A 12,586-nucleotide genomic window follows, 5' to 3' on the forward strand; every position below is an offset into this window, starting at 1 on the left:
AGATGTCTATGCCCTTTTACAGGTTTACGTTGACAGACCCGTATCATGTTGAAGTATGTTCATTGTTAAGGCTTTGACTTAAGAAGACGATAAGAGAACCAGACACTGCAGAAAGACATCTTCAACTCTGTCACGTCTCTCAGTCAACTCGCTCAGTCACACGTTGGTTTGGCTCCCCAAACCCACGATGGAAAAAAAAAAAAAAGAGCATTTTTGTGTTTTTGTTTTTAAAGGCATTGGGTTACATCCTCCTGCCCTCTTCTTTCTTCCCTGAACAAGAGTTTATAACTCCTCATGGCTTCTTAATAGGTGAAGTAGGTGAAATGTCCAAGAAATTCACAGCAGGGCTTCCTGTCTCAACAAGGAAGCTGAAGGCTCAGCGCCTGTGCCTTGCCAGCCCCGCTCTAACTGGCAGTACATTTCACGTTTCCTGAAAACATTTTATAAAAAGGGAAAAAAAAAAAAAAGAAGCCAAACAACAACAACAAAGGGAAAAAGAAAAAGAGCAACACCTGAACATCCTCCTGCCCCCAGAAGACTGAGATTCTTATTCCTCCCCTGAAATAATTATAAAGAAACATTTCAGGCAAAATACTTAGTATTAATGGTCTCTCACTGCTCAACCTCCCAACCACGCCCCTTTCCCTTTTATGTGTATGTCTCAGAGCAAAATAAATTCATTAATGGCTTTCCACATATAAATACAATAGAAAAGAAACAAGTCTGGAACCTGAACTATCATGGGACCAAACAGTATCTTGGCCCTCTGGGAGTTTGTCAGAAAGTGTAAGCCTCAACAGGAAACAGAGGCTCTTTCTTCTTTCAGTTCAATACCCTTCCCATGTCCTACTCACCAGGAAAAAAAGTGTGTTCACATCTCATCTAATTTACAACAGAAGATACCCCCATCCTATCCCCCAAACGTAAAAATACAAGTCTATGCCCCTAGAAGGATCAAACCAGCCTAATTCCCTCCCACCCCCCCACCCTGAAATCTTGCTACATAAATACATGTATGTGTTTGATTATAGTATAAACAGCTCCCAATCAGCTTCCAGTTCTAAGCGTCAGCAGCAGCCGTTGCCAAGCCCCGGGGTCCTGACCCATTCCAGAGGAACTTGCCATTCTTACTCAGCTCCCGGGCTTCGGGGTCATCATTCCAGCGCCGCTTCAACCGAAGCTTGGGGGGCATCAGGGCATCTTCTTTCTTCTCAGGTGCACCGGGCTCTTTGCCAGGCCTGTCCTCACTGTCTTCAGTCACCTCTAGGGGTTCTTCACTTGGGGTGCTAACGGGTACAGAGGGCCAGACAGGCGGTGCAGCCGGGCGGGCAAAGATGGTGCCTTTTTCCTCTTCTGTGGTCCTGCTTGGCACACTGCCCTCTTCTTGACAGCGCTCCTCCTTTTCTCGTGCCGACTGCCTGAGACTCTCAGGATCCTTCTCAGAGGCTGGTTCCACCTTAATTCTCGGGGGGACAGGAGCCAGCGTGGGAACAGTGACAGGCGCTGCCTCCTCGCTGCTCTCCACCCTCTCCCGGTTCTTCCGCCCGACAGGTGGGGGCTGCAGCTTGATGGAAAACTGGGTTGACTCCTCAGGATGCATCTGGCACTGCAGCGGTGGAACCATGAGCCCTGGGTAACGAGGAAATGTCCGCGGACTCAGATGGTAGTTGAACACAGAACAGGCTTGAGAATGAAGGTAGTGTTTCATTTCCTCTGGGTTGAAGGAGAAGCAACTGCTGCTGGTGAAGGGGCTCAGGCCTGGCGACGGGCTATAGGAGAAGATGGTGGGAGTCAGGGAGAGGGCTGGTGAAATGGGGACATTCAGGACGCCTCCACGGCTGGGGATGGGAGAGATGGCGAAGGGACTATGGGGGTCAGGGTACATCCCTGGCCTAGAGAACAGGGGAAGCATGATGTCAGGTTTGCGCTTCTGATGGCCAATCCCTCCGCCGACAGCATTTCGGGAGGACATGAGATCCACACCCCGGCGCCAGTCAGCGGCCGAGCCATCCTCCAGCTCCGAAAGCTCCACCTTTCTATCAGTGCCAGTGCTTGACTCCTGGCCAGAAGCAGTTAGGGAGCTAGCAGAGAACCGCCCTGGCTGCACATCACTGGTTGGAGAATGGGTGTCCAGAGGTGGGAAGTGGAAGCGGGAAGAGGCTGTTGGCACTGGTGGCGCACTCTGGGGAACCACACCTGTGAGGGAGGAAAAGACAAAAGGCCACTCTGGAGGTCCGGTCATTCATTATCAGCAATTTTACTTATGCTAAACAAGTACAAGATGTTGAAGAGCAACAGAAAATAAACATTCCGGCTGGACTGAATCCCTCAGCTGCCTGTCTCCTCAGCTTCCTATACTCAGTTTAGTCGCCACCTTTCTCTAGAGTCTTACTGTCTTCACAGTACTCATTACTATCCAAAATATCATTTACGTGTCTATCTGTATTCTAAAACATAAATCCCATGAAGGCAGGGACCTCCTATTATTTGCAAGTAGATTTCCAGCAGTTCAGGGCTTAATAATGAGTGGGTGCTTAATAACTACCAGTTGAATGAATGAATGGGTATTACAGCCTTCTCCTCTGCAACTCTAAATACTGTATATATGTCACCTGCTTTAACTCTCAGCTTTGCAAATCATCTTTTCTTATTTTCATAACTTTGGCCATATCTATAAAGTAAGCAAGCAAACCAAAAGCAATGAATGAAACTGGGAACGATATGTATGTAAACAATGCATTAAAAGGCTGAAGACCCTGCCCCTCACATATATGAACACAAACAAGACCACATTTTAAGAACAAAAACAGATCACAAAAAGAAGCTATGTTTGTTAAGGTAGGTTCTCATGGTGTACCTTTTATCATTTCTGATATACAATCACTACTTTGTAGAGATTCAAAAATTTTTAAATCTCTCCAATCTATTTTCTATTCTACATATACTGTATAATGATCTCCACTACCATCCTGCTTTCAAGCACTGAGGACGCTGCGAGAAAGTCGAGTACCTACCACTTCTCCCAAAATCACAGAGTAAAAACTGAAGCTCTAGGCCGAAACCAACACTGTGCTACACATGTCAACTTCAGAGCCTCACAAGTTAACTCCCCCAAAAGGTCCTCCTGACAATCAGAGCATAAGAGAGGTATGAGGCCTCAGGGACCCTTTGGGCGCCTGGGAGGCATCAGTGGCTTCTATCACTGATGATGTCAGGAGGGCTATTTTTACTCTGAGGGAAGGATAAAGGAGAAGAAAAAAATAAGAAAAACCCAAATAAGTGAAGTGTGGTGATCCAGGAGAAGAAACAAAAAAGGTGCACGAGATACGATGTGGGTAGGAATTGCTTGCAGTCTTCTATTCTTGTTATAATTGAGTCATCCTCAGATAGGACTCTGGAGTCGGTAGGTATGTGCAAGACTGTAGCTTTCTTGGCACATGTGCCTGAGTAACACTGTGCCAGAGCAGCATTTCAAAATGATGTTCCACAGAAAACTGGTCTGCAGGTCTTTTTTCTAAAACCACTGATTTAATTGCACAATTAGGAAAAACAGATGGATGACCTTGAATATAATTTGAGTGGAGTCAAGAGGGTCTCCAAAGTATCACTTCTACTAGCTTATTACAATGGCTAAAATTCTATTCTTTTTTGATTCTCCTGGATCTTTATTTTGTATTAAGAGCACATCTTTCAAAAGCAAAAAAACACTTCTATGTGTTCTGAAGGACTGAATAAGTATAATGTGTGTGGGGGAAGGGAGGTGGTAGAGAAGGTCTCATCTCCTAAACAATTTAGTTCTTTGCTTTGTTTTTTCTAAACTGGAGGCTATCTCAGTCCCTACACAGGCTAAGGTACACTGTAAATCTGCAAAAAGGAGACAGAATACATAGCATTTTCCAAATGCATTTAGAGGGAGTGAAGGAAGGCAATTTGGAGGTGGCATTCTGGATCCCTCACCTCTGAGTAACTGCAGCAGCCCTATTTTTATATGTTGTATCAGTATGTTGAGATAACAAATCTAAGACTTTGTCTGAAAACTAAGTTTGCTGCTAAAAGAAGTATGAATAACACTGCTTTGAAGAAGACAACCTTCGTGGAGCCACTATGAAATCAGAGTAGTAGTAGTAGGTAACCAACTGGTTTTTGAACCCCTTTAGCAAAATGGAATAAGGCCCTTGTCTAAGTTCAAACCCCGGCCCTACCACTTAATAGCTGTGTTACTCTAGGTAACTTACTTACTTTCCCGTGCCTCAGTTTCATTACCTGTAAAATGGATAATAACAGGACTAATCCTCATGCTATGAAAACTACAAGAGTTAATATTTGTAAAGTCCTTAAACTGGTACCAGCGCATAGCAAACTGCATGTGTTTGTTAAAATAAATAATTTTTTATTAGACAATAATCATGATTAAAAAAGCAAAACTTTAAAAGGCATGTATCATTTAAATATGGACCATATATTAGATAATAGTATTAGAGCATGTTAAAACTTCCTGGGTATGGTAATGTTATTGTGAGTAGAAGGAGAATGTCCTTGTACTTGGGAGATACATACTGAAGTACACAGGGATGAAGTGTCACATCTGCAACTTAATCTCAGAAGATTGAAAAAGTATATGGAAATATAAAGCAAATGTTTATCTATTGATTAGTGAATCTAGATAGAGGATATATGGGTGTTCGATGTTCAATTTTTTCCTCAATTTTTCTGTAGCTTTAAAGTTTCCTAAAATAAAGATAAAAAAACTGGGGTGGGGTGAAGTGAGGTCTCAAGTCCATCCTTGAACTGGTCTGCTCTCTCCCCACACCCTGACAGGCAGCATTTTTACTAGTATCTTCTGTATCTTTCCAAGGTTTCCTATGTAAGTACATTTAAAAAATACATTTTAATGTAAATATTAAAAATACATTTAAACATTAAATATTAAAAAATAATAAAAAAATTTAAATGTATTGCTTCTATTTTTAAAAACACACAGTTCAAAATAGCCCAACTGTATCAACCCACCATCTAGACAATATCTCTCTAGCCTCCAGGATCTTAATCCACATAGCTCTGCTTCTTCGAGCATTTATCACATTCCACATTGTATTCCGAATTGTGTTAAACCTCATATATCTTATCTCTCCTGCTAAATTTTAAGTTCCTTGAGGGAAAGAACTCCCCCATAATCTTTTTCTTTTTCTTTAGGGCTTAACACATTATCTGTTGAACAAATGAATGAATCCGAAAACCAGAGAAGGAATGTATGATCTATTTCAATAGTTCAATCTCTCAAGAATTGTTTCCTGAGAAAGTGTCCAACAGATAACTGTATTCAAGCCACTCTGATCAATCTTTGACTTTGCTGTCATCCTTAATTTTTTTTTTTTTTGGTGGCACGCAGGCCTCTCACTGTTGTGGCCCCTCCCGTTGCGGAGCACAGGCTCCGGAGGCGCAGGCTCAGCAGCCATGGCTCACGGACCCAGCCGCTCCGCGGCATGTGGGATCTTCCCGGACGGGGGCACGAACCCGTGAACCCGTGTCCCCTGCATCGGCAGGTGGACTCTCAACCACTGCGCCACCAGGGAAGCCCTGTCATCCTTAATTTTATCATTTGTAAAATGAGGGTACTGAGATGTATACTTTATTTGGCTAGGAGAGTTGCATGAGTTAATTCACAAAAACACTAGGCAAAAGTACCTCCATTAAGTAGATGTTCAATAAATGTTACATTCCTTTGTCATCATAAAACAAAGTTAACCTGAAACATCTGGTCTATCTGGGTAAAAGTTCTCTATGAACTAATGACTCTAGTTCTTTGGGGTTATCTGTAACCAGGATGTAAAAACGAAGTAGTATCCCTAAAAGTTTTGCTTTCCCCATGACTTTTTGATTAGGATCTTGAGCTTAGTTAAGGATCAATGTTGGTTCAACTACCTTCAGGCACGATAGGCGGTGCTAGGCCACTACTGTTAGGTTTCTAGACCAGAGTCTTCATATAGTGAGGGTCCAGATTTCCTTTCCCTGGAAAAGCATATTACTCCCAAGGGCTGATGAATGCCCCATTCCAGGTTGTCCAAGTGGCTGGACTTGTGGGTTTTCAATAGAAAAGAAATGGGTCAAAGACAGAAGAACAAGACTCACACACTCTGGTATACCCAGCTAGAGTCAAAATTCCTCTAGGTACACAGGAGGGGGGTAAGGGTGAAAAATAGAGGAAACAAGATTCCAGTGGTTAGAACAGGTTTGATTTCCTAACGCCTCTCCCTCAGGCACAAGGAAAGAAAACAGGTTGTAATTAGAGAGATGCATTCCAATACCACTTTTATTTTTTTTTAAATGCATGCCCCAGGGACAGAAGGGAGTGGTTACAGAAGAGATGGAACTGTAATGATAGCAGCATCAAGCTAAAACTGCCCTAACTTGTTGTGTGTAGTAATTACATATCTGCCACGGATCTCAGCATTATATTCTCTCAGCCACACCCCTGCTCTAATTTTTCAGGTTTCTTCCAACTTTTCTCTGAGAAGTTGTAATACTACAGAATCACAATCAGATTTCTTGGCCTTGTACAATGCCACAAAGACAGAGCATTAATGGACTGCTCAGAAACTAGTTAAACACAATCTATTTTCTTAGGCAGGGGTCTGATTTGCATCTTAAAACAAACAAACGAACAAACAAACATCCTTATCAGAGACTGCTTTCTGCATCCCTGAGAGGCAGACCCAAAACCTCTGTGAGAAGCTGTCATGGAAACCTGTCCTGTGGAGAGCCTAGAGGGGAAGCCTTGCAGCACTTCAGAGGAGAGAAGGTCAAGTAACCCCAGAGTCCCGTTCTCTGAGGCGTTGTTGGTGCAGATCAAAGACACTGCTTTTCACTGCAAACATATGAACCTCCTTTCTGTGATCAAGGATGCTGTGGTTTTGATGATATTCACTTGATAAGGGTGAGCTTGGTTGTTTCATAGAAAATCGGAAGTGTTTGTAGAAGCTAGTTCTTGTCTATGAAAGAGCCACTGGGCAGGGTGTTAAAACTCTGAGTCCTGAACTTAAAGATCAACACAAACCTATGGAACACCATTCCTAAAGAGGACAATGCAATAATATCTAGGAGATGACAAATAATATGCAGAAAAAGGAACCAAATAAACCAAATCTATCTTGATGCTGCAGAGTCTATCACTTCCTGTGAGATGGATGGGAAAACTTGAGCAAGAACGCAGAGGAAATCCAGGGGATCATATTACTTTGGTGTTTCTAAATACCCCTTAAATGTGACAAATCCTAGACCTGGGTTGTTTGTTGTTTTTTTTTTTTTTTTTTACACTGAAGGTCTCTCTCTTTCTGATCATTTCTACAACTGTCCATTCAAGGATAACTCAAACATGTGTGTCTCAAACTGAATCCTCCTCCAGAAATTTAGGTTCATATTTGACTCTATAAACACATGTCTCTAAAAGTCCCATCAACTTCCTAAATCAACATATGCTTCTGGAATCCTGAACCCCTGCTGGGATCACCTTTCCTTTTCCCAGTCACACTGAGCAGATAACAGAAACCATCGGTGTGTTTTCCCTTCATAATGTACCTATATCCTAGATTTCGGTTTCTGAGGGTCCAGAAGAAAGCTTCTGAGAGAAGCAACCAACTAGGCAGGGTATTACAGCATTATATACTGGGACTTACATGATCACATATTAGACCTGGGTTTTTAAAATTCCTTTTCAACTCAAAATTTATTCCCCACCAAGAGAGGTTTGCATCTTACCACTTGACCGTATGTTGATGAATGGGTAGTTGGGCATCACCAGCTTGTTGAAGTTAAATTTATAAGTAAACCTTTTCCCTTTTGTTTTATGAAGGATCCTCTTGTTGTAATAGTATCTGTAAAAACAGGAATGCACGTCAATTTATCTTCTAGCTACTGACAGTTTTCGATATACTTAGGTAACCACTAAGATCAACAATTCTTGCTGAGTATTACTTGCAAACATCACTATCATTCTTTTGCAGCCTTGCCCTTAGGTTAGAGCTGGGAGACCTAAGAGCATACTTTTCCCATTCAATTTTCAACTAAATTCTAGTCCTTTACAAAGACAATCTCACTTTGAGATCCTGAACACCTATCCTAGCCCCAACCACTTTCTTCTCTCTCTCTCTATGGTTTCAATTCTTTAGTCCATTTCCTTCCGTTCCACTGTATGTCACTGCCTTGTTTCTCCTTTCTGCCTTGCCCAGGTGGGGGCAGACAAATCTCCTGGGAGACCTGATGTGGTTAGTCTGGAGGCCTAAGCTCAAGGCATAGACAAAGGAATGTAGAACTGTTTTATGGTGGCAGGTCAAACAATGGTACACCCTGATCTGGAAAACAGCAGTCAGCCTGGCCTACTTCACTTTCAAAAGGAAGTGAGAGGCTCCAGCGATGCTGCTGCCCAGATTTTACATTCAGGGTCACTAACAGTGAAGGAAGGCAAGGGGATTTCAATGTACGTAGAATCTTGAGGCTTGAATCTATTCAGTGGCATAGGTTATAAACTGGCCCCTGGAGGGCTAAAGGGTTATGAAATGTAAAGACTGACAAGGGGAAAAGAAAACCTGCAAAAACTTATAGTGACCAATCTTTAGACATGCTGGAGCAACCTATGAACTGACAACTCACTGAGCTCACTGACTGGTTCCTGAATAGCTAGGGCACTACCATGCAGTGAGTGCTCTCTTGTGTGCTTGCTTCACTCTTTTTCTAGTTTCTTCCAGGAGAGCCTAAAAAAGAGAAATTCTAAGAGATTTCTAACAGGGAAGTGTAAATTAATCTTTTGGATTATAAATGAGCTCCAATCCAGGTTTCACCACACATTCTCGCCCACTACAGAGCAGAATTGGCTGTCAGGATCCAGTGCCAGCCACGTTGGAATTCCCTCCTACATATAACCAAAGATATGCCTTTTCTCCTCCTGTGCCTGTGCTACCCAGATTCAATAGCTCCCACTCCCACTTTAAAGCTACACCTAAAAAAAAAAAAGCTACACCTATTCACTAGTGTAGTCTCTTATCACCTGATACCTTTTTTATCTAACATTCACCAAACTACTTAAGTCTCCTTCCAATCTGTTAACACAATGGATTTGGGAATCCTTTCCCTCACCTCAGGGCCCGGCTCAGCTTGTCATAATTCATCTGTGGTTTGCACTTCCTGCGGCCCCAGAGGCGGGCCACCTCGTCTGGATCCTTGATGACAAACTCCCCGTACTCTCCCTGCTGCCAGGCGATGACATGGCGGAACTCCTCCTTCTGCAGCAGCTCCAGGATGAAGTGCCATAGCTGGATCTGCCGGGAGCCCGGGGACGACTCTGTTTTATAGGCCCAATCAGGAAACTGATACCCTTTAATATGAAAAGGGCAAGATCAAGGTAGTCAGGAGCTAGGAACATACATACCTGTATCCCCAACCTCACATTCCAATGCTCAGAATCTCTAGAGTGCTGTGCAAACATGCCACAAACACACTTTCGGTCAGCTGGGGCTAACCACAATAGCCGAGAGGAAAGCAGAGAGAAGTTACCTTTCCTTGTGGCAATCATTAAATCTGATAAGAGCTGGGCAGCAGCACCCAGGTGTCTAATCTCTTACCCTTTCAGATCTTACTAAATCTCATGCCTACTTTCTGTAAGGACTTGAAAGTTCCAAAGGGAACAAAAAGGAAAGATAATGTTTTAGGAAAATACAACCTTACCCTCAAGGTTGGAATTGTGTCTCTAACAGGAAAGAGACGCTAAAGCTCGGGATAAGGGTGTGGTGACCAGACATGTTAACATTCATCCACAGGAAACAAGCCTACAACTGTCCTAGCAGTATCTACCCTGTCAAGAGGCTGGCAGCCATGGTCTGGCATTTGTGAACCAAACCCAAGTGGAGAGAAAAGGAACCACTGAGGGACATTCCAGGTATGTCAGAAGATGATTAACTTCTGCTCACCTCCACCTCCTTCTGGCTTTTCCACGATGCTACAGCCTGCTTTCATTTTCACCCTCCTGCTGAGAGATACAAGCCACATCAATTACTTTAAGGTGCTATTTATTTATTATCCTCCCAATGTTTTCTGGCACAACCTTTCCCCAAACTTCTTTTTCCCTGTCTTTCCCTCCTTATGTAACCCACTTTCTTCCAAACATGTCACCTCCAAACTGCTAATCCCCAAGTCATCAAATGATGGTGCTCAAGTCATCAGCTTCAAAGGCCATAATTATCTCCCACCTGCCTTTAAGCCACAAATTGTAAACACTGTTTTTAATATTTGCTTTCTTCCCCCTGACCAGTCCTTCAAATGTAAAAAAGAAAGGGTATGGTGAAATGAGTCCAAAAACGCAGCCAAAACAAGTCAAACAGTTTGTCTTCTATTACTAGACAGGCCCAGATGCCAAGATACACAAGTCTGAGTTCACCCAGATGTACCAGTTTAAAGAAGAGTTAAAAAAAAAAAATCCAAAGCCATCTGATTGCCACTCAAGAATGAACATCTGATTTTGATTTACTTTCCTGAATTATGTGAGATGGGAGAAGGAAAACTTCTCCCAGTCAGAAACTGCCCCTTCCTCCTTGAAACAACACCCTGGGATACATTAAGTAAACACACCATATGTACAGTTACTCTATACAAACACACGCACACACTCCCCCAATTTTTCTTTGAGAAAACATTTTACATTTTCTCCCTTTAACAGGAAGAAAAAAAAAGCAAGCATTTCTGGGAACCTTCTGTTCAACAAGTGGAGGGAGTCTGGCTGTGATTTGAATTCATTCCACTCAGATTTACAGTTCCTTAATAAATTTCCTGTTCCCAGCAGCAAGCAGCCTGTATCAGTCAATCCTTTAACAAAAAGGAGGGAAGGGTAAAACTGCCAGAGGGATATGCGGGCAGAAGGCAGATCTACCCTCAGCCAGGCAGTTCCCCAGGGTGAATGACAGGCCCTCAGTACCAACATTAGCAGGAGTCTGGAGGCAATGTAGGTGCCTTAGTGACCCTAGGGTGGGGTGGGTACAAATTCCTAATCTTGAAATTTCATCTAACCTAGGATTCCTCTAGATCCTTTGAATCTTTTTTCTCACCATACACATTAAAATGACCAGCAAGTTTCGGGCTATGAAACTACCAGGGAATGAGGATGAGATACATACCCCAAAGGAAGGAAAAAACAAACATAAACACAGACACAGAGTCACACACACAAGATACACAATAACAAGGCCCCAGAGCTGAGGCAGGAGTTTCCTCTCCCGGCTGCTTCCATCTCCGTGACAATGAGAGAGGAAAAACACTAATTTCCCCACGGCTCCAGGAAGCTGCCCTGGACGCTAACAACTAGATTGCTCTGTCGGATCGCGGGGTCTTTATTCTGCCACCGGAATGCCTTCACCCACCACGACTCTGCGATCCAAACCCCGCTGCAACAATGACTTGCCCAGGAAGCTCTCTCCCGACATCCCAACTCCCCGATTTCACCCATAAAGGCCTCCCTCCCAGGGGCCCGGAGGCGCCTCTCCATGCCTTAGGCAAATTCATTCCGAGGACACTCTGTCCAAGTAGGATCACTCATCTCAACTCTGCAAAGCCCGGCAGGCCCCTCGCCTCCCTCGGACCGCGACCATTCCCCAAAGAGTGAGGCTTGCAGAGTCTGGTGCCGCGGATCCCCCGCTGCAGCTCCCGGTCCCGACTTCCGCAGCCCCGGGAGCCTCCTTTCTACCTGCCTCCCGGCCGGGCCTCCCTCGCCCCGTGGCCTCGAAGCTCCGCGGAGCCACCGCACGAACACTGCCTGGATCCCCGTCGCCCCTCAGCCGCGGGGCCCCCTCCCTCCCCCGCCCCCCGCACTGGGGGAGGCCCGGCTGGGTTGGTACGTGGCTCGCCGGGCGGCCCCGACCGCAGGGACGCCGTCCACGCCGAAGCCGGGGGTTCTGCCCAGAGGAACCTGGCGGCGAGGCCAGGACTCACCTCTCCCCCGCACGGTCCGTCTTCGGTCCGGTCTCCTCCGCGGCGTCTCCGGCTCCTCCTCATCCACCCCAGCAGGAAGTGACCTCCTCGGCTGCTTTCGTCACTTCCATCCTCAGCGGAGAGGGCGGGGGAGGGGGCGGCGCCCTCCTGCCGGTCTCGCAGCCGCGCCGCACCGCGCCGCACCCAGCCGCGTCTCCCTTTCCTTTCTCCTTTCCGCAGACGCCGACTTCCGCCCGCACCCAGCCCTCGGCGCGCGCTCCTCCCGCCGCGCTGCCCGCACAGCCACCCCGGCGCGGCGCGTGCGTCACGTTGCGGGGGCACGTTAGGCACGCTCGCGGCGGGCGGCAGGGCGGGATTCGGCGGGACTCGCAGGGGGAAGCGGCTCTAGAGGCCAGCGGGGCTGCTGGGGGCTTTTCCGCCGGCTTGGTGTGGGCCACGCGCTGACCCGGGGGTCACGCCTGTCGCGGGAGGGGACCTCGCAGAACCCACGGGAACGGGCCCAGCGCCGGCATAAAGCTTCCGCCAGACCGCTGAGAGAGGGTCCCCCGTTTCTCCGTAAAAGGGCCCTGCGACCTCCCAGAGAGGAGCGCCTTCACAATGGGAAGAGATACCCGCA

At 45.6% G+C, this 12,586-nt stretch overlaps 1 protein-coding gene across 3 annotated transcripts; it reads right to left on the minus strand.

The window, feature by feature from the left end:
- Positions 1-992: 992 nt before the first annotated feature.
- Positions 993-12,248, minus strand: LOC307193310 (ETS translocation variant 3; the record flags this gene model as incomplete). 3 transcript variants are annotated; one of them, XM_079935127.1, is made up of 5 exons in its annotated part: positions 993-2,196; positions 7,756-7,871; positions 9,130-9,367; positions 9,960-10,015; positions 11,971-12,248. In XM_079935127.1, the coding sequence occupies 4 exons, from the start codon at positions 10,003-10,005 to the stop codon at positions 1,061-1,063; spliced, it is 1,536 nt and encodes a 511-aa protein (XP_079791253.1). In that variant the 3' UTR covers positions 993-1,060. The 3 variants fall into 3 exon arrangements, with proteins under 3 accessions (XP_079791253.1, XP_079791252.1, XP_079791251.1); XM_079935126.1 differs by having other exon boundaries at positions 9,960-10,018; XM_079935125.1 differs by lacking the exon at positions 11,971-12,248 and having other exon boundaries at positions 9,960-10,038.
- Positions 12,249-12,586: the final 338 nt, after the last annotated feature.

The sequence above is a fragment of the Stenella coeruleoalba genome (genome assembly GCF_951394435.1).
Source record: "Stenella coeruleoalba genome assembly, chromosome: 1".
In the NCBI taxonomy this organism is placed as follows: Eukaryota; Metazoa; Chordata; class Mammalia; order Artiodactyla; family Delphinidae; genus Stenella; species Stenella coeruleoalba.